The sequence below is a fragment of the Amphimedon queenslandica genome, unplaced genomic scaffold (assembly GCF_000090795.2).
Source record: "Amphimedon queenslandica unplaced genomic scaffold, v1.1 AMPQUscaffold_13484, whole genome shotgun sequence".
NCBI classification, from domain to species: domain Eukaryota; kingdom Metazoa; phylum Porifera; class Demospongiae; order Haplosclerida; family Niphatidae; genus Amphimedon; species Amphimedon queenslandica.
The window spans coordinates 21,259-41,096 of record NW_003546280.1 but is presented as its reverse complement, the minus strand read 5'-3'; the positions used below and the strand labels follow the sequence as shown (position 1 = coordinate 41,096).

General features: G+C 37.3%; 6 protein-coding genes across 6 annotated transcripts in view; 1 reads left to right on the top strand and 5 right to left on the bottom strand.

Annotated features, from left to right (window-relative positions):
• The window catches only part of LOC105311942 (steryl-sulfatase-like), a 33,042-nt gene extending 32,048 nt beyond the window's left edge, over positions 1-994 (bottom strand). The window contains exons 1-3 of the mRNA XM_019993983.1: positions 887-994; positions 734-786; positions 303-395 (exon numbers count right to left, since the gene is read on the bottom strand). Coding sequence (XP_019849542.1) covers positions 303-395; positions 734-786; positions 887-978 — 238 coding nt within the window. The 5' untranslated portion in view covers positions 979-994. The remainder of the gene's footprint in view (positions 1-302; positions 396-733; positions 787-886) is intronic.
• A 57-nt stretch (positions 995-1,051) lies between these two features.
• Positions 1,052-5,910, bottom strand: LOC105311941 (ADAM 17-like protease). Its single transcript, XM_019993982.1, has 19 exons — positions 5,875-5,910; positions 5,758-5,815; positions 5,524-5,659; positions 4,861-5,062; positions 4,731-4,813; positions 4,431-4,644; positions 4,213-4,320; positions 4,019-4,096; positions 3,746-3,884; positions 3,387-3,622; positions 3,235-3,304; positions 2,847-2,994; positions 2,590-2,697; positions 2,435-2,500; positions 2,266-2,366; positions 2,001-2,116; positions 1,843-1,921; positions 1,672-1,760; positions 1,052-1,500 (listed from the first exon to the last, which is right to left on the bottom strand). Exons 1-19 carry the CDS (start codon positions 5,908-5,910, stop codon positions 1,279-1,281), a joined length of 2,289 nt encoding a protein of 762 aa, XP_019849541.1. The 3' UTR covers positions 1,052-1,278.
• Positions 5,911-6,058: 148 nt separating this feature from the next.
• On the bottom strand, positions 6,059-7,744 carry LOC105311940 (thioredoxin domain-containing protein 5 homolog). The gene is made up of 8 exons (XM_011404184.2): positions 7,544-7,744; positions 7,400-7,475; positions 7,019-7,077; positions 6,878-6,968; positions 6,720-6,817; positions 6,546-6,627; positions 6,381-6,422; positions 6,059-6,256 (listed from the first exon to the last, which is right to left on the bottom strand). The coding sequence occupies exons 1-8, from the start codon at positions 7,693-7,695 to the stop codon at positions 6,143-6,145; spliced, it is 714 nt and encodes a 237-aa protein (XP_011402486.2). The 5' UTR covers positions 7,696-7,744; the 3' UTR covers positions 6,059-6,142.
• Positions 7,745-7,812: 68 nt separating this feature from the next.
• On the bottom strand, positions 7,813-10,699 carry LOC100633463 (thioredoxin domain-containing protein 5-like). Its single transcript, XM_003384779.3, has 11 exons — positions 10,507-10,699; positions 10,360-10,441; positions 10,230-10,288; positions 10,084-10,183; positions 9,945-10,039; positions 9,074-9,158; positions 8,672-8,878; positions 8,454-8,545; positions 8,321-8,405; positions 8,229-8,270; positions 7,813-8,073 (listed from the first exon to the last, which is right to left on the bottom strand). Exons 1-11 carry the CDS (start codon positions 10,656-10,658, stop codon positions 7,963-7,965), a joined length of 1,110 nt encoding a protein of 369 aa, XP_003384827.2. The 5' UTR covers positions 10,659-10,699; the 3' UTR covers positions 7,813-7,962.
• Positions 10,700-10,733: 34 nt separating this feature from the next.
• LOC105311938 (SH3 domain-binding protein 5-like) lies at positions 10,734-13,469 on the top strand. Its single transcript, XM_011404183.2, has 7 exons — positions 10,734-10,993; positions 11,171-11,233; positions 11,635-11,763; positions 11,860-12,099; positions 12,317-12,447; positions 12,493-12,535; positions 12,588-13,469. The coding sequence occupies exons 1-7, from the start codon at positions 10,829-10,831 to the stop codon at positions 13,254-13,256; spliced, it is 1,440 nt and encodes a 479-aa protein (XP_011402485.1). The 5' UTR covers positions 10,734-10,828; the 3' UTR covers positions 13,257-13,469.
• A 19-nt stretch (positions 13,470-13,488) lies between these two features.
• Positions 13,489-19,838, bottom strand: part of LOC100633335 (exocyst complex component 1-like) — a 6,857-nt gene continuing 507 nt past the window's right edge. The window contains exons 2-15 of the mRNA XM_019993981.1: positions 19,691-19,836; positions 19,285-19,513; positions 18,794-19,026; positions 18,302-18,445; positions 17,847-18,059; positions 17,273-17,458; positions 16,838-16,978; positions 16,194-16,339; positions 16,037-16,148; positions 15,449-15,702; positions 15,165-15,297; positions 14,834-15,074; positions 14,508-14,776; positions 13,489-13,864 (exon numbers count right to left, since the gene is read on the bottom strand). Of these exons, the coding sequence (XP_019849540.1) occupies positions 13,640-13,864; positions 14,508-14,776; positions 14,834-15,074; positions 15,165-15,297; positions 15,449-15,702; positions 16,037-16,148; positions 16,194-16,339; positions 16,838-16,978; positions 17,273-17,458; positions 17,847-18,059; positions 18,302-18,445; positions 18,794-19,026; positions 19,285-19,513; positions 19,691-19,836 (2,672 nt within the window). The 3' untranslated portion in view covers positions 13,489-13,639. The remainder of the gene's footprint in view (positions 13,865-14,507; positions 14,777-14,833; positions 15,075-15,164; positions 15,298-15,448; positions 15,703-16,036; positions 16,149-16,193; positions 16,340-16,837; positions 16,979-17,272; positions 17,459-17,846; positions 18,060-18,301; positions 18,446-18,793; positions 19,027-19,284; positions 19,514-19,690; positions 19,837-19,838) is intronic.

Here is a 19,838-nt window from a genome sequence, read left to right as displayed (position 1 = left end):
GAGAGAGAGAGAGAGAGAGAGAGAGAGAGAGAGAGAGAGAGAGAGAGAGAGAGAGAGAGAGAGAGAGAGAGAGAGAGAGAGAGAGAGAGAGAGAGAGAGAGAGAGGGAGGGAGGGAGAGAGAGGGAGGGAGGGAGGGAGATAATAAAAGAGAGGAAGGAAAAGAACAAATAGAAGGAACAAAAGAGGTATAATTATTAGCATGCGTCCTGTGTATACATGTACATGTATATCTGATAAACCACTTGAGGCCACATTCCAACTAATTACATGTACATGTACATGTACATGTATGCATGTGTACCAGTTAGTAGTCCACTCCTTGATGGGGTACAGATTGGATAGGCTGAATAGAACTGTGTAAACTTAGTACCAGTAGCAGCTAGAGAATCAATATCTGGAGAGGGAGAGGAAGAGAGAGTGGGGGGAGAGATGGAGGGGAGGAAAACACAAAGGAAGAAAGGATAATAATTCATGTCAGTTACAAGAACAATGCATAGTTAACAAGGACATAAATCAAAAACAATCAACAGGAACTAGTCACATGGAATGTATTGTTAACTGCTGTCAGGAGGAAAGAATTAAGTCAATATCAGACAAAGCAATCAAATAATAATTAATAAACATATACAAATAAAGACTAGCATTAGGTTATATCACCACTTATTCATGTCCCTTTTTCCTTCTCTCCCCCCCTCTCTCTCTCTCTCCTTCTCTCTCTCTCCTTTTTCTTACTTGGTGTGATAATTGTAGGATGGCCATATGAACTCAAATCCCCGTAACCAAGACTACAATATAAAATAAAATTAAAACAGTAATATATAAAAAAGAACAGATACATGTATTACGTATATTGTATATACAACCAAAAAACAAACAAGCTCTTACTCATCAGCTAAAAAGACAACAAAATTAGGAGGAGGAGCAGAGCATGAGAGAGGAATAACAAAAGCAAGAAGAAAAACCAGTTTCTCCTCCATTTTAAACTTCTGCTTATAGTCAAGAAAAAGAGGAGAATGCTTTGACAGCAACTGAAGACAATGGCAATGAATATTTCAACTGATGTACATATAAAGTATTTGTAGAAGGAATGATGGAGAGAGAGAGAGAGATGGAGATCACAAAAATATACTGTAAGTACATGTACATCTTACAAGATACACATGTACAAAGAGAAGAAAAAATATCCAATCTATGCTTTAATAAAATCAAGAGTAATAGAGGGGAAAAGAGCATTGAAAGGGTTAAAAAATACTTTAATTGTCCACTCATAATCAACACTAATTTATAACAGTTTCTTTATCCAGCAGGTGGTGAGTTATTGGATCTTTTTCTGGGTCCTTATTATCACGAAATTTCCTTTCTTCTGTGACCTCTTCAATTTCCTTAGGATTGTCAGGGTCATCAGAGTCATAATCCACGCTCTCAACTAGTTTCTTCTCGTCATCTTTTTGTTTCTTCTTCTTCTTCTTCTTCTCTCTTCTCTTCTCCCACCAAATGTCCTACATTATATATGGCACATAATGATACTGACATTTAATAAGGAACTTATTTGAGTAACATGTTACTAATACAGCTGTATCACTAAAATACATACATGAGGTATACATGTAATTCATTCATCAAAATGATTAGGAGAGGGTTCTTCATTATAAACAATATTATTAACTTACAAATACGTGCACAGCAGTAGACACTGGTATCCAGACGAATAGAGAAACTACAATGACACTGCCAACAATATTCTCATACAAGAACTGAACTATTGGGAATGAGAGAGAGAGAGAGAGAGAGAGGGAGAGGGAGAGAGAAATGAAGGTTCAAAAAGTTTCATAGCCACTCACGGAGAGCATTTGTGCTGAAATTTCCAAAAAGGTCAGAGAGAAATGTCACGAGATCTGGATCAGATAAAACACAAGTACCCTAACCATGACAATAATAATAATAATAATAATGCAATTAAAGGGTGTGGTCCATTAATTAAAATTAAATAATTAATAACCTGTTGACAGGATCCTCCCTCACAAAAGCTCCCATCAGGAAGATCCATTGAAGGATTATTGATTCGACTGCAAGCACCACTACCGTCCCTACAGCATATCTTACACTGATCCTCACCTAAAGGTATACGTATATGTAAAATAATACATGTACATGTGTACATGTAAAATTAAAATTAAGAGTATATAAAAGCGAAATTTTCTCTTAGTTAATCGTAAATGTACATGTACAGTATAGTTAATTAATGCTAGGTTTTACTGGCTGACCAGTGCAGTGACATGTTTCAAGGTCCATTTGTTCACAAAACTGCCTACACTCGGTTTTATTTACATCATCATTAGGGTCAGCTGTAGGAACACAGATACCTCTGGTAAAGGAGAAAGCGAAAGATTTTAAAATAAAAATAATAATGCTGTATCTTTTATTATGCCTTACTCAAATCCACAAGGAGTATCAACTGGAGCACTTGTCACACTACTTGGACAAGTTTTGTCCATACCACTATCAAACAATTGAAGTAGTTCTAATGAATGATTGAGCCACTTTTCCCTCCCTCTCTCCTTCTCTCCTCTCCCTCCCCTTTCCCTTACTTGCATGTCTCATTAGCAAGGCAGCCTAAGTTCCCATACTGTCGAAGGAGACAGATAGAACCTTCTCTACTTATGAAACAACCCTGACAACATTCATGATTAGTATCACTATAAAATATATAAAGAAGAGAAGAGAAGAGAGAGAGGGGGGGGGAGAGAAAGGATTTTAAAAAATAAAACCTTCAATACTCGTACGTGTATGTGCATTCTAAAGTCTAATTGATAATTGATAATAATAAAGTATTCCTAATTCTAACCTGCATGTGTAAGTATGTGTGGCGTTCCCTTTGTACCTGCACCCGACAGTACAGCACATGTCACCACCAGAAAGAACACCAGTAGGACCAGGGTCACACTGCTCACCAACATCAACAATGAAATTACCACACAAATTATTACTAGGAGCTGCAGGGAACAAGCATGGAGTCAATCACAATAAAAGTGAATTACAAATAATGGCAGTTTTTGATATACATGCACTGTAATACAGGGGCTTTGGCCTGATTTTGAAGAAACTTTAAAAACTCATAAAAAATCAGATTTTGATCAGAATCAGCTCAAACTTTCTACACGACATACACTAGTAAGAAAATTCATATTATTGTTAAAAGAGGAATCCTCTCTCATGACCATTTCAAAGCTGACCTGTGAAACAGTCACTTTCATGAGTGTTTAGTACACGACTCACACCACGAACAGAGCAAGGAGAAAAAACCTATAAAAATAAGAAAAGCATACATGTACATAGATTTTCCCTTCTAATACATGTACATGTACATGTATTATGTTTGCCTCACATTATTATTATCAGCTGTTCCGTCCTGAGCTATGGGATACATCAGGTACTTCCCTCCGTTCTCAGGGGAGGGGCTACACTCGGAGGAGGAGGAGTCATCGTGCTGGGCCCCCCAGTTGTGTCCTATCTCGTGAGCTGTGATGATAACAGCCTCAGCAAGTAGGAGGAGTCTGGATCGAGCACGAAATGATGATATACCAGTATTACCAGAGAATGCAACTCCATTTATACTAGTACCTAAATAGTATAATAATAATAATAATAATAATAATAATAATAATAATAATAATAATAATAATAATAATAATAATAATGATAATAATAATAATAATAATGATAATAATAATAAGTTTAGCTTACGCCGAGAGCACACGCCTCCTAGATAGAAGCTTGAGGCATCTGCAATGTAAGCCACGCCCAGTCTAGAGTTATCGGCGAAGTTGCTACCAATGAAGAGATGAGCCAAGCAATATCTGCTCCAGTCTGTCCTGGAGAACTCCTGAAAGAGAGAGAGAGAGAGAGGGAGAGAGAGAGAGAGAGGGAGAGAGAGAGAGGGAGAGAGAGAGAGAGAGAGGGAGGGAGGGAGAAAGAAGAGAGCTGATGATAAGAGAGGGCTATTAGTCTGACACTAACTCTTAGAAGATTCTCGGACATGACGTTGCTATCTTGATTGTAAGCAGGGGCATTATTAGCATCATTAATAATATTAACCTAACATAAACAAATTTATAATACACATACATGTAAGTACATGTTAAATAATAGCATTAATTTTACAAGACAAGCAGCAAAAATTGAGGTAAATTTTACAAAAATTTCCAACATACTCCTGCAATTTGGAGTCCCTTAGTACCAGGAGTAGCACTATCAACAACATTAGGTATAAACCAATCAGTAGTTCTATATATACGATTGACATCCAGCATTAACAAGAGCTGAAAAAGAGGGAGAAGGAAGAGAAAGAGAAGTGTAAAAGACGTAGATTTATCAATTTTATACAGCTGACAAATTTAATATTAATTTAATGTAAACACAAGTATCTTACCAGATAATTAATAGCTTTTTCCACCTCTCCTCCACCAAACTGCTCATAGAAGCTGGTCGAGCCAACGAGGAACATTGGACAAACGGTCACTGGCGATGGAGCCTGTCTCTTTAGCCTACTCCGCACTTTTGATGGCGTCTTACCAAAATTAACGTAGTGGGTGTGGTTAACTTTATATGCACCTTTGTGACCACAAAATGGAGAATTGGCATCACTACAACAAAAACCATAATAATGATAATAATAATAATAATAATAATAACAACAATAGTAATATCAATTTTAAATTGGTTTTCATACCCAGTCATGTTATACTTGATATCGGAAGCCTTATACGTTATCATGTGATAATCATGTGACTCCTTGATATGTCTGCTTGATGGCTAATGAATAAAATAATATAATATCAAAGGAATTCATCTTAACCTACCTCAACGTAGTATGTCTCTATATCCAATACAATGATAGCTGTCATTATCCCATCCTCGGTCATATGAGCCGTCACATCACTGAACTCTGCCCCAAATACGTGACCATGAAAGAACTCAGAGAAATTGATTGGATGAGAGGACTGAGATTGTAATGACGGATGGAAGGACTCGATAGTAGGAGATAATTGTAATCTGAAATATCTAAGAGAGAGAGAGGAGAAGGAAAAATACAGTAGAAGAAGTCAAGAACTAAAAGAAAATATGTGACCATAATTGACAAAAGGTACCTTATGGCGGATTTTAAAATTCATCATTATAATGAAAAATATCAACCTGTGACTGCTCTGTTGGACATCTATTGTGTTTAAAAGTTATATAGTAACTTTTTGCAACCTGTGGAGTAATTTTATGATAAATGGAGCTCAGGAAGTTGGATTTTCTTGGCTATAAAGGCAAATTTCACTACCCGCCATAAGGTACCTTTTGTCAATTATGGTCACATATTCAAAAAATTAAGAAAGAAACTTAAACGATGTAATATGATCTATCATTGCACCCAATCACTCAACCATGACACATACATAAGTATCAAGTACATGTTCATAATAATATAAATAAACCAGTTCCCTATGGTGACCACTAGGTCTCATGGGGTACTTTACTTTGAATGAATGTCGAGGTGTAGCTCAATAAGGTTGTCCTCAAGTCTTGGCATGTTGTCACGTACAATCTTGTGCCTCACGTTGTCTTTGTGTAGCTTTTCATAATAATGGAGTGCAGGAGAGAGAGGGTCATGAGCTAGAAAAATCATACCATAAAGAAATAAATAAATCCAGAAATAATAGGAAAAATAAATGTATATAATTCTCTCCCTGGCCACTCTCTGTCTTTCTTACAAGGTAACGCGCTCGATAGTAGAGCCAGATAAACTAGTGGTAGCAGCAGTAACAACCCCTAAACAAGACAGAACACAAGTGAAGGAGTGATTCTAGTACATACAACAGCTTTCTCACCATGTCAGCCGCCATCTTTAACCATGCCACGCCCATAGATTTACATTGAATCCCGGATTCTAGACTAAAGAATACGGAAACCACGTGGCTCAACTCCGAGTCTGTTCTTTCGTTGTGTGGAAAGTTTGAGCTGATTCCAATCAAACTTGGATTTTTTAAAGTTGCTCCAAAATTTAGCCTAAAATTTGGCTTTAATATAAACTATAGCAATCTAGACTGATAATAAATGACTGATTATTCATTATTATTATTGTTGCAGTTGTCATTATCATTTGTGTTCATGAAGAAAGTTTATTAGCGACTCCAAATCTCTTTCCTTGTCATAATACTCGGCCTTCTTCATGCCATCAGAAAATAAAAGTAATGTAGGATAGCCAGTGATCTGTACAGAAAAAAAATGAATGAGCATGCAATTAAAAGAGAGCTCAATTTCATAAATTAATTTGCTTCACCTCCTTCCTTTCTCCTCCCTCTTTCTCTCCCTTTTCTTTCTCTCTCTCTCTTACTTCAAATTGAGCACACAAACTTGTCTGTACAGTACAATCAACCTATAAAAAGCAAGCAAACTATGTATTAATTGTAAAGTGGATACTATGATGCATAAGTTCTGTCTTTTTCTCCTCTCTTTTCTCTTACTGAAGCAGAATATTTTATTTCCATTCCTCTCTTACCTTTCCTATGTGAACTGATGTATCCGAGTTATACAAATCCAACTCTTCCCAAACTGGTGCAAAACTATGACAATGACCAGACCTGCAATGAATAGATATTACATTCACGTCATCAACTAACTCTTTAAATACAGCCACACACAATACAATCCAAGGATTACAACTTCAGCTTACCAAGGTTTGTAAAACTTGACAAATTGTAGTCCAGATGTTTTCAGAAAACCTGAAAAATTTTCATCGGTCAGTTCCACAAAACCAATCTCTTTATCTTCCTAAAAACATTTATAAATTCTGCATAATAATACCATAATACAAGCTCATTTCAAGAATACCTCTATATGCTTGTTTATAAATTCCTTGAATGCAGTTAGCTTCCTATCTCCTTTAAATAATATAGGCCTTTCATTGACGTACAAGATAAGACTAATAAAAAAGGTATAAAATAAAAGAATTACCATGCATGGATTACATACGTTGGAAATCCAGCTACGTCCTCTTTCTCACATAGCTGACGATCCTGATCACAATCCACCTAGTGCAATAATTATATTTAATATTTACATGCAAATCAAGATCTGAGCAAAAATTAATTGCACATTTTAGCATGGAGATTGACACATGCTTTAACTATAGGATTGCAATTTTGCCGAGGTTCAATCAAGATTGTTATGATTTTATTGCATGTAATAATAAATTGCTGAGTGCCAAATTAGATGAAAATTTGAAGTGCCAAATGAGGCATAAGACACCGCAGATTGGCGCAGAAAAGTGTGAAGTTTTTTAGCTAAACAAAAAATTAATACAAATGGGTAGTTTATGCTATTTTAATATGTAAGAAAATGCAATCCTACTACCTTAGCTATCTTCACTGTTTTAACATCTTTAGCCAAATTGTCCCAAATAGGAGCTAAGGCTTGACTAAAGCCACACCTAAAACCAAGTATATATCAAGTAATGCAAAATTTAATGTTGATTTATTTATTAGACTAAAGTGTTACCAAGGGGAAATGAATGCGACAAATACAGGTCCATCAGCAATAGCATCTTTAAACTCATCTTCGCTCAGGGTTTCAGCTCCTCCAAGGACTAGAGCAGCTCCATGATAAGCTACCAGTAAGACAAAAATAACACCTCGAGCAGAACACATCATTTCCTGGAGAGAATGATAATGTCACTTTCTGTAGAGAATCCATGACTTTTATAGCTGGACACTCCCTTTGGATGCCAAGTCAAATCAATAATTATTATAATGCCAAAATCAACTCTGTGGACATTAATGAAGAAACGATGAATTTAATTGGATAAACTGCTACTATGCAACAAATATATTAGTAGATCTAGTATCAGTCATCATTATTATCAACATCATTATTATTATTATTATTATTATTATTAAATCTCCTGAAATGAAGTCCCTCTATTCGTTTTCATGAAGAAAGCTTAGCAGAGAATCCAAGTCTCTTGCTTTGTTATATTCAGTCTTCTTTATGCCATCAGAGAACAATATTAATGTAGGATACCCAGTGATCTGTACAGGGAAAGGATTGAGAAGAAAAAGAAAGGAAATTCAAGACTGAAAAACTGTTTGTGCCACCAATGAACCAAGTAGCACAGCAAGCTTGAACTGCATCTGACATTACTGTTTTTTTCTCATTCCCCCCTCCCTCCCTCTCTCTCTCTTACTTCAAAGCGAGAACATAAGCTTGTCTCTGCTGTACAATCAACCTAAAATTATAATAATGTCAAACAATGGCACTCATTCCCAGCGAGTCTACTTTAGCAATGGTAGCATGAGTTGTTTCATGAGCCATTTCTGCCAGTTGGTCCCAAGTGGGCGCCAATCTCTTACAATGACCACACCTACAATTATATGTATTATATTCACAAAATGTACATAAAATCTCGTACCAAGGCGCATAGAACTTTATGAAGCTGATCCCTTCGCTGATTGAACTGTCAAAATTATCAGCAGTAAGAACAAGGGGAGAAAGAGGATGACCCTATAATAAATTCACTAATTAATCAGTTCCGTATTGTATTATAAAGATTACTATTGTAACTCAATAACACTATAATATGAAAGTCAAAAATGAAACAGAAACAAGATAAAGAAAGAGAGATATTACTTTGTTCTTTTTCTGATCTTCACTAGCAGTATTGGCAACCTTATCATCATCATGGCCACTTTGTTTGCTCACAAATGCAATGAGTGAGCTCAGAGTCCTCTCCCCATCATATTTATCAAGAGCTATCCCTCCGCCAAACGTCAATAAAGTAGGATAACCTTTAACGCCATACCTGCTACACAGGTCACCAAAACGAGTACAGTCAACCTGAAAAACAGGATTTAATTATCGTGTAACCAGCATACAAAAAGTTAGAGGCATACATTATAGCATAATAAAAGGCCATGAGGATAAAAGCTTACAGCTCTCCTACTATATACATAATATTTTAAAGTACATTATGGAGGAAGTTTTTTCTCTCTCCTGTCTTCTCTTTCATTTCCATTCCCCTCCATACCTTACCTTTCCTACGTGAACTGATGAATCCGATTTATAATAAGTGGCCAGCTCATCCCAAACTGGTGCTAACCTCTGACAATGACCACACCTACAAATCAACAAATATAAACTTCAAGTTGCTTCAAAATAGGGCAAAAGTCCCTATCAAGCAAATTTCACCAAAAAATGACTAGAAAAAATTCTTCATTTTTATAATTTTTTCTGATACATATACATGTACTTATGTTGCGTAGAAAGTTTGAGCTGATTCTGATCAAGTTTGGATCTTCTACAAATTTTTAAAGTTGCTCCAAAATTGGGCCAAAGTCCCTGTACTATAGTACAGGGTCATCGGCCAAATTTCACCAAAAATGACTAGGAGAGAATTCTCAACTTTTATTACATTTTTTGATACATATACATGTACTTATGTTGCGTAGAAAGTTTGAGCTGATTCCGATCAAGTTTGGATTTTTTAGGAATTTTTAAAGTTGCTCCAAAATCAGGCCAAAGTCCCTGTACTATAGTACAGGGTCATCGGCCAAATTTCACCAAAAATGACTAGGAGAGAATTCTCAACTTTTATTACATTTTTTGATACATATACATGTACTTATGTTGCGTAGAAAGTTTGAGCTGATTCCGATCAAGTTTGGATTTTTTAGGAATTTTTAAAGTTGCTCCAAAATCAGGCCAAAGTCCCTGTACTATAGTACAGGGTCATCAGCCAAATTTCACCAAAAATGACTAGGAGAGAATTCTCAACTTTTATTACATTTTTTGATACATATACATGTACTTATGTTGCGGAGAAAGTTTGAGCTGATTCCAATCAAGTTTGAATTTTTTACGAATTTTTAAAGTTTGCCCTATCATTACAACAAGTTCAACTTACCAAGGAGCATAAAACTTTACAAATTGTATTCCGGACTTTTCTAAGAAACCCATGAAATTCTCATCACTCAGCTCCACCAAACCGATTTCATTTCCCTATAGAATAAAGTACTCCTTTATAATAAGCAGGGGAGGCCTACCTCAACCACCTCCACATGCTGCAGCACAAAGGTTTTGAGAGAACTGAGATCTCTTTGTCCGGAATAAAGTACCGGATGGGTTCCGATGAACAACTTAAGACTAAAAATGATATAATCATTTTAATGAGGAGAAGAGGGGACATTACGTGGGATATCCTCTGACTCCTTCTTCACTGCACAACGGAGTTTCTTGGGTACAATCAACCTATAATTAGAACCATCATCATTATAGTTACATTATTTTTAATTATCCGTGGTTAATTAATTACATCGTACCTTTGCTACTCTCACTGAACTCCCGCTAAAAGCTTCAGCCAATTCGTCCCAAGTAGGAGCTAACCTCTGGCAGTGACCACACCTTAAACAATTGAAATATAATTAATTGATAAAAGAGAAGTGAGTGTAGACTATTTTCTGTTTTACCATGGGGCAAAAAATTTAACGAAGACAGGTCCAGCAGCAACAGCCTTTTTGAAATCCTCTGCGTTCAAAATCTCTGCTTCTCCAAGGACAGCACTTGCACAAACAAGCAAAGAGAGAATAAAAATGGCAACTCTATGAGAACACATTTTCATTTCCTGATTTTCCTCAGAAGAGTTATTAATGAGAGTGAGCCACGCCCTTTTTATTAAAAGTCTCCGCCTATTCTGATATGAGCCACGCCCTTACCTCGCGCATTATCAAGTACGCAGTCTTCTTTTCTGAAGTTCTCTCTATCTGCTGTCCTCTCCTCTCTGACTGAGTGATGGCTGAAAACCACCTGGATGTAGTGGAGGGGAGAGAGTTAGAGGATCCCAGTCGCTCCTGTACGCCCGAGAGTGTGGCTAGTACTGACCTACAGCCACAGGAACTGTATGGGATAGAGGATGAAGATGAAGAATTAGATGAATCAATAGAACAGACTATTGCTGTAAATAAGAAATGAATGAGGAAGAGAGAGAGAGAGAGCCTTTAATTTGTGCATACCTTATGTGACTGGGAACTGGGTTTTAGTTTAATTTATATTTTAAAGTTGTCAGTGTGATCTGTACTCTTATAAAAATATTATTGTTTCTTTTTAGTTTTTACTCTCTCTCTTCTGTTGTAGGTTGATTTAAATACACTCACAGACACTGGTACCAATGTTAATAGACTAGAAAAGGCATTACTGGTATGCAACGAGAGAGAGAGAGAAAGGGGGGGAAAGGAAGGTAGGGAATAGGAATTGGAAAGGAATGTAAATAATAATAATAATGAAGAGAGAAGGAAAAGGTTAGAGTGAGAGAGAGATGCAGAGAGCATGTGTTGTCTTAGTGTTAGGTTAATGTTGACTCTCTTGTTGCTATTGTAAACAATAAAGAGGAAATCATAATCATCACACAAATAGACTCATTCTGTTTCAAATGAGAGGGAGAGAGAAGACAATGATAATCGAAAGCAGCTCCTTTTAGTATACACTTTCCTATTGTCCGCCTCCTTTATAAGACAGTGTATCCTTCTTCACTATTATTCCCTTCTCTATAACTTGTCTATAACTTATTTTATATTTATTTGTTATTTTTTATTGTACAGGAAGCTAGAAAGGAATATGAGTCAGTAAAGAGGGAGAGTCAAATGAAGCTAGCACTCATGAAATCCCGACTGCACACTGCCATAGAGAAGACCGAGCCGTTTGTGAACATGTGGAGAAAAGCCAAAGAGGTACATAAAAGTATAATGATAAATATACATGTACTGTATTTAAAGCAAGACTTTACTCTTATACAGCTGCTATTGATATTATTGTTTTTATTTTAGTTGCAACGAGAGGCCCATAATGCTACCCTAGCGTTCGAGAGAGCTAACAGCGAGTATGACTCCGCTAAAGAGACACTGAAGATAGCGGAGAAGAGCATTGATGAGCTAAAAGAATCAAGAACGGACGAGGAAGATGAAGAGAAGCTGAGCAGAGGAGAGAGGGACCGGAGCCTGTCCCAGTCATCTGCTACGGCCATTGATGAAGCTTGGCAAGAAACACTAGCCAATGCTACACTGAGAGTAAGTGCATGATGTATGGGATATATTGTAAGTACATTATTACTGTATGAATATCCTCTGTGTGTAAGATCTTAATTGACTAACTAATAAGGCTCTTTAAAGGCATAATGCAATTGATTACCTGTGCCAAATACATCACATACCTGATACATAATATCCCTATCATAATGTGTTCTTTATCTTTATTTATATCTCCTCCCTCCCTCCCTCCCTCCAGGTGGAGAAGGCCAGTAGGAATAAGGTAGAGAGCGAGATTGAGCACAGGCGGCTCACCGTTGAATATCAAAAGATACAGAAGGACTGTCACACTCTTGAGACTAAATTAAAACGTACCATTAGGAAATCAAGGTAAGCCCCGTTGCCTTGACAGCCATCACCATAGCAACCCCATAGACCGTACTACGAAGAGAGACACCTCTGCAACAAGAAACTAGTCGTAAGTTAGGGGCGTGTTCATTTCCATATTACTCTCCGATCCTCTTAAATAGGGAATAAAGACAAAGATATTGTCGCTACAGAAAGACATAGACATCCACAAAGAGCAGTACAAGAAAACGATGAAGCACTTGGAGTCGTTGAGTGGACTAATGCACGAGGAACGAATTAGAAAAAGAACTTATAGCTCACTCGACATCACAAGCAGCGAACCAAACCTAATCTCAAACAGATCCGCGACCCCAGACTTTAGTCTCAACTCTAGAAATGCTATCACTCCAGACTATCGTCGTAAAGGAAAGGAGAGTAGGGGTATCACTAATGTACGTGTACCTCTAGCAAACGGGCAGGGAAGCACAGGGAAGCTCCAGGCATCAGTAGGTGTGAGTATGGTCACTGCTCAAGTAGGAGAGAGAGGAGGAGGAGGGGAAGGAGGTGTGTCGATGATTGATGGTGAAGATGTGAGACAAGTTGTGACTGATTGCCTAACGAGGGCACTAGGACAAACTTTGTTAAAAGAAGAAGACAATCTTCCTCAATCTTCTTCAGAGAATAGTCAGTACATACCAACCATCACTGTCTCTGTTAGTTATGGCGCACTAGTACCGCCTGCTACTAATGACCACACTCACTCAGCCAAAGAACTGGTTTCTTTAGTGTTGGCGAATGCTTCTAAGCAACACGAAGCTGAATTAGGTAATGACACAATCTCTTCTCCATAATCCTTCCCTTTGTCTCGGTCACACGCGCTTCTTCTGCCCATTCCGTCATTTCTCTCTCTCTCTCTTATTCCTTGATCTTCTCTGCTGTTATCATTAAACTATAAATGCTGTTATGGAGGACATAGAATGCAAAATAGCCATTATTATTATCATTATTATTATTATTATTATATTTATTTTCTTACAAAACCTAAAAAATAACACAATTACAAGACTATTACTATTATTATTATTATTATTGTTATTATTATTATGATAATATAAAGAATATTTCAATTAAAACTAGAATCAACACACACAAATGAGCAATAAAAATTGTCTTTTTGAACGGAAAGAAAAGAAAAACACGAAGAAATGTCTCCCGCAATTATTAGCAACAGGCTCTACTTATCGTCGGAGATAGAACGGAAATACTCTATAATATCGGCTAGTTTGAATTCCAGCTGCATGTTAGCCCCTGGATAACATTTCTCCATTAGTTTGGTGAAGTGATCGTACTGATTGATGAATGCTTCCTGCATTGCCCCCCACACAACCCTCAGTCTCCCCGACTCCTCGCTAAGATCCTTGTCACATCTTTTGTACAACTTCTCTAGACCTTTCTTAACCTGGAGGAGGAGAGAAGGAGAAAGAGAGAGAGTAAGAGTAAGGTGAAGTAAAGAAAGGAATAGAGAATAAGCACATGTACTACATGTACATATAATTATTAGCATTACAACTCCCAATGGCACATTTGAGAAAATGTTTACAAGATACAAATGAACTTTAATAGACAATAAACCAATTCATTCTGTATACATGCACCCTTGGGACTACTTTAGTGAAATGGTTGTACATGTACTCTAATAATCTACATTATAATCCTACTGGCCAGTAACACTTTGATCAGTACTGATAGAGCATGTACTTACTCTATCAGTTGATGCTACTGTGTCCCATAGAAATGCTAAATAAATTTTATTTTTAAAGTAATCCCATATCAGCTAGAGATCAAGGGATATGCTTTACTAAAACTGTCTTAGTCTAATAAAGTTACTTAAAATTGAATATTAAAATGCATTATTAACACAAATTCAGGGAGAATAAAATTTTCTGCAGCCCACAACTACTGAACTTACAAGTTACAACACATATACATTGTACATGTACATCATAATGTACATGTAGCTTTCTTGTATATCTTTCTCTTTCTAATATACAATCTACTGCTCACTCTCTCCCTCCCCCCTCTCCCTCTCTCTCTCTCCTTACCTCTTTCCCAGGATAGCTCTGGATACACTTGACTAACTCAGTTTTATTATAATGACTATAGAACCCAATCTGTTCCGGCTTCACTCCGGACCCGAGGAGGTTCTCAACTCCCTCAAAAAAGGTGCTTAGTTTGTCGAGGGGTTTCCCGAGGCAAGTAATGACGTACTGCTGCTGATGGAGACGGTATCTCTTCTTAGCTTCCTCTCTCTCCTGATCCAGGCAGGATATCTTCAATTGGCTCAGGTTGTCATATACTTGATAATAATTCTCTGGAAAAGAAAGAAATAGAATTATATAATATGATAAAATCTCCATCACTTCTTTACCCAGTAGTACGACATTTCTAGGCGTTTTAGGGTGCTCTTCAGAGAGGCGATTGATGCAGTCAAAAAGGGCATTAATTAGAGTTTTATATGCTTGATCGAGCTCAGAGCGACGGTCGGTTCCCATGACGATGCTCTCGGCCTTTTCGGCAAACCTCATGAACTCACGGACGCTCGGAATGACTCCACACTTTCCACTTTTACGAGGAACCTTGCACTCTTTAATGGCCTTCTCTCTACTAGTCTGAGAGATAAAAAGAGAGAGAGTTAACACTTGTACATGTATATGTGTACATGTACATGTACATGTATTTTTCTAGTATCAAGCACATACCACTAGTTTGTTAAAGAGTCTTTTAAGGATGACACATGAACTTGCCAAACAATTATCCAAATAAGACAACTTGCCACCTTCTTGAGCAAACATTACCCTCTGGCTGACAGCAACCAACAAATATAAAGAATTACTAGAGGGGGAGAGAGAGAGAGAGAGAGAGAGAGAGAGAGAGAGAGAGAGAGAGAGAGAGAGAGAGAGAGAGTGTGAGAGAGAGAGAGTGAGAGAGAGAGAGAGAAAAAATTAATGTTATAATATGTATAACATATGTATCTATGTCTCACAATGGTTCCACTTTCTCCCCAAACTGAATGAGTGACTCCAATTCCTTCAACAAGCAGCCAAACAAGTGCTGCATGAATCCCACCAGTCCTCGCGCCATCAAACCAACATCTAGCATGTGTGACTTGTCCGGATTCCTTTTTGTCATCAAACCAAAGAAGTCTCTCATACTCCCATCGTACTCCTCCACGCCTTCATCAGCTCTTCCGCCATCTTCAGTATCACCTTCAGTACGTCTTGAAGTTGGAGGAGATGACTGTATATAGGGAGAGAGGAGGGAGGGGAAGAGAAGAATAAAATACAAGATAACGAGATACATATACATGTACACGTACACGTACATGTACATGTACATGTACATGTACATGTACATGTACAGTAGAAGTGGAATATTTTATGGCCTTTATTATTATTCAATTTTCACATGTTTTTAATTTTACGGAGCCGCACTAACTTCATTATAACTAATGAAAATTTATTTTACTTTTATGATCGTAAAATTAAAGTCACCTTGAAATATTCCACACGTATACACGTATACACACACACACACACACACACACACACACACACACACACACAAAACTCACTCCTTCGGATTCTTCTTGTCTTGGAAAGTGAAAGAAAGTCGTACAGAACTTTTCTTCTGAGACACAAAGAGGCTGCAACTGCTCCAGGACCAACATAAAAACCTGATCAAACCTAATAACTAATAATAAACCAGACCACACCCACAGACCCGCCCACCTTGGCTTGCTAGGATCTGGAGTTGCTAGGGAGGTCTGGCTGGTCATAGAGAAATCCAGCAAGGAGGCAGACATGCCTCGAATGGACGGAGAGTTTAAACTGAGGTTACTGCCACGATGCGATAGATCAGCCTGAGAGCCAGCAAACTAAAAATGAGACAAATTGTAAATTTACGTGAAAGATATACAGTATATTATCAAGTAGAAGACTGACATTTTTACTTGACGTAAGCTTAACCTTTCTAATAATAACATAAGGACAAGTATCAGAAATACATGTACATTGTACATGTATAATAAAAATGGCGAATTCTCTGCTAGTCATTTTTAGCAAAATTTTGGTCAATGATCCTGTACTATATAGTACAGGAATTTGGCCAGATTTTGGAGTAACTTTAAAAATTCGTAAAAAATCCAAACTTGATCGGAACCAGCTCAAACTTTCTACGCAACATAAGAACATGTATATGTATCAAAAAATGTAATAAAAGTTGAGAATTCTCTCCTAGTCATTTTTGGTGAAATTTGGCCAATGACCCTGTACTAGTACAGGGACTTTGGCTGGATTTTGGAGCAACTTTAAAAATTCATAAAAAATGCAATTTAGATCAGAACCAGCTGTATCATTAAAAACCACACCCTCACCTTTGAAAGAGCTCCGCCCCCGATGGCTGGACTCCCACCACCTTTACGAGGATCAATGGTGCGACTGAAATGAGACTTAATGTCCGCCATGAAAGCTTTAATCTCGCTATCGTAGACTTTCTGAAACTCTATACAATAGGCCTTAGGGGGAAAGAAAGGGAGAAGGTATAAGATATTTAGCAGTTAAATTTCAGCTCATGTACATGTACATATTTCAGCTCATGTACATGTACATATATACATGTACATGCATGTATATATGTACATGTACATGCAAGTATTTAATTTTAATCATTATAAAGACACAGTGTTAATGAATGCTGGAATTAATTAATACACAATAGGAATTGTGAATGCATAATAATAATAATAATAATAAAAACAATAATAATAACAACAACATAACATGTTGTTCTCTCAAATGAACAAGCTTACTTCACAGACTTCAACGAATTTAGAATTCTCGCACTCTTTCATCCAGTGGGTCAGTTCAGTGTAGAGTCTAAGGTCACGATGCAACGGAATGTGAGCCGATAAGGAGGGAAGGTTACTGGTGGAGCGCTGGGTAAGCTCGCTTAACAATAATGTGGACTTTTGAGAAAAAGTGGTACAAAGGTGATCCTAGGATAGAATACAAGGAGAGAGAGAGAGAGAGAGAGAGAAAGAGGAGAAAAAATGAAATAAGATTCTATTGTCACGAAATCTGTGACAAGTAAAAACCCATTAGTTTCATTGTCACGAAATCCATGACAAGTAAAAATCTATTAGTTCCATTGTCACAAAATCCGTGACAAGCAAAAAACCCAAGGAAAGATATTGATATACATATACATGTACATGCGTGTACACGTACATGTACACATGTTTACTGGGTATAACATGCTCAGTAATAAATGGGCTGGAAAATTGCTGATATAATAACTCACAGCTACATGTAATAGCAGCTAGTTTATAAAGAAATTGTGAAAATACACCAACTCCTGCCAAAATATGTCATCATGAAATTTACTTTAAGCCGTGCACCAAAAGAGAAGGAGAGTCTGGAAAAGTGAGCGTTCTGATCAGTGACAGCCTGCATGACCTGAACCCCTTGACTCAACTCCTGTCTCATGACATTGTGGAGCTTTTTCACTGACTCAGTACATTCTCTTATGTTCTGCTCATCATGGAATGAAGCTGAGGATAGTATCCTCTCCACTCTTGGCTCTAAGTAAAGCTTCTCCTGAACAAACAGAAAGAAAAAGGAGAGAGAGAGAGAGGGGGGGGGGAGGGAGGAGTAATAATGAAGAGAAAGAGGAGAATTTATGTAGAGATAAGAAGAGGAGGAGGGAGGAAAGTTGAGAGGAGAAATAAATAAATGAAGCATCAAGAGATAAGATAAGACAGAACGCATGTAATAGTATCCCCAAATCTTCTTTAATATTAGTCATAATTATTGTTATTAAAGTTTTATTTCCAACTTACAACTATTTCTTCAACTTGAGAGAGAAGTGCCTTCAAGTTTCTATCCAGTATCATTATTCGTGAGTAGTCTTTGGTTAGTTTAGACATATTAGACCTCACGTCCATCAGTAACTCATCATACACTGCAAGTTTTAACTCTGTTTGCTAAAGAGAGAGAGAGAGAAAGAAAGAAAAGATTAAATAAATAAATAAAAGAATATATATGTACATGCACACATAAACTGGCCAGTAGGCACAGGACGAGTGTAAAAGGGAAGGAGAGAGAGGGGGAGGGTTAGGACGAGGAGAAAGATAAATAATGAAACATTCAAGGACAAAGATTGACATAACAACCAAAAGAAAACAAAACCAAGTGTCATTACGTTACTAAAAGCAACAGTTGTAATGCATTACTAGAATTGCAAGATGTGGGCTACCAAAGATACTAAAAATAGAACAGTGCGATACTAAAAATAGCAACATTCACAATGCATTCCAAATATAGTAACATACCCCAATCTCTATCGTAGTATTGTCAATGGATTTCATTAGAGTGTGTATCTGTGTCTCAGAGTCCATCAATGTGTGGATGTTAGCCTCGTCCAGGTTAGAGAGCTGCTGTGAAAGGTTCTCAGTGAATGCTTCGATGTTCTGGATCCCAGACTGACCCCCGGTCTTCTCCTCTTCCTCTTTGAGGAGCTTCTCAAGATCCTCTTGTTCCTTTTCGGATAATTCCTGATAATCCTCTGGAAGGAGAGAGGGGGGGAGGAAGGAAAAAATAGCAATAGTTGGAAAAAGTATAGCATACAGTTACTAATACACGTACATGTACATGCATTACCAAACTATTTTTAACCAATAGCCAAAATAATAATATATACATGTACATATACATGTATAACTACATGTGTATATATATAATTGGCAGAGAGAGCATGTACATGAACATTCACATGATATGCATGTTCCTCTCTCTCTCCCTCCCATTACTCCTCCCCCTTTACCTTGTTGAACTGCTTCCTCCTCAATCTCTCTCCCTCTACCACCGGCTTCAGCAGTGGCTAATAACTCGTGGAGTCTCTCCTCATCAAAATGGACAAACTCTGGCTTGTTACGTGGCAGATATTTGTGAGCCATTCTATAGAGACAGACGACAAAAGCTTTCTTCTCTACTACATTGCTGGCAACCCATTTGAAGGTAGTCTTCTCGAAATGGAGATCAAATTCAGGAACCTGGAGAAAAGAGAGAGAGAGAGAGAGAGAGAGAGAGAGAGAGAGAGAGAGAGATGACAATATGTACATGTATACCTGGAAAGCAGAAGATAAAAATAGGTAAATATAAATAAGAAAGTGAAAATTACAATTTTACCAAAACGACTTCAAATCGTTATTAAATCTAAATCTAACTACCTCAGTATCAGCGCTCTTTCCATCTATAAGTCTCAGCTCCGAGAGCTCCCATTTCTTTACTCTTCTGTAGAGGCCCTGCTTGTCCTTCCTTTGGTCGTCTTGTTTGATACGACTCAAATAAACTACAGGAGGCTTCTCCTGGGGATAA

What these genes read in the sequence shown, in the direction of transcription:
- LOC105311941 (XM_019993982.1), bottom strand. Translation starts at nt 5,910, where the DNA reads ATGGGCGTGGCATGGTTAAAGATGGCGGCTGACATG. An exon ending in TAGAGACATACTACGTTGAG is followed by an intron (nt 4,814 to 4,860) that starts GTAGGTTAAGAT and finishes TTTATTCATTAG; the next exon opens with CCATCAAGCAGACATATCAA. An exon ending in TGAAACATGTCACTGCACTG is followed by an intron (nt 2,117 to 2,265) that starts GTCAGCCAGTAA and finishes GTATACCTTTAG; the next exon opens with GTGAGGATCAGTGTAAGATA.
- LOC105311940 (XM_011404184.2), bottom strand. Translation starts at nt 7,695, where the DNA reads ATGATGTGTTCTGCTCGAGGTGTTATTTTTGTCTTACTGGTAGCTTAT. An exon ending in AAACAGTGAAGATAGCTAAG is followed by an intron (nt 7,078 to 7,399) that starts GTAGTAGGATTG and finishes TTATTGCACTAG; the next exon opens with GTGGATTGTGATCAGGATCG. An exon ending in GACGTAGCTGGATTTCCAAC is followed by an intron (nt 6,969 to 7,018) that starts GTATGTAATCCA and finishes CTTTTTTATTAG; the next exon opens with TCTTATCTTGTACGTCAATG.
- LOC100633463 (XM_003384779.3), bottom strand. Translation starts at nt 10,658, where the DNA reads ATGAAAATGTGTTCTCATAGAGTTGCCATTTTTATTCTCTCTTTGCTT. An exon ending in GTTCAGTGAGAGTAGCAAAG is followed by an intron (nt 10,289 to 10,359) that starts GTACGATGTAAT and finishes TTCTAATTATAG; the next exon opens with GTTGATTGTACCCAAGAAAC. An exon ending in CATCAGTTCACGTAGGAAAG is followed by an intron (nt 8,879 to 9,073) that starts GTAAGGTATGGA and finishes CCTGTTTTTCAG; the next exon opens with GTTGACTGTACTCGTTTTGG.
- LOC105311938 (XM_011404183.2), top strand. Translation starts at nt 10,829, where the DNA reads ATGGCTGAAAACCACCTGGATGTAGTGGAGGGGAGAGAGTTAGAGGAT. An exon ending in GACTAGAAAAGGCATTACTG is followed by an intron (nt 11,234 to 11,634) that starts GTATGCAACGAG and finishes TTTATTGTACAG; the next exon opens with GAAGCTAGAAAGGAATATGA. An exon ending in TCTGCAACAAGAAACTAGTC is followed by an intron (nt 12,536 to 12,587) that starts GTAAGTTAGGGG and finishes CCTCTTAAATAG; the next exon opens with GGAATAAAGACAAAGATATT.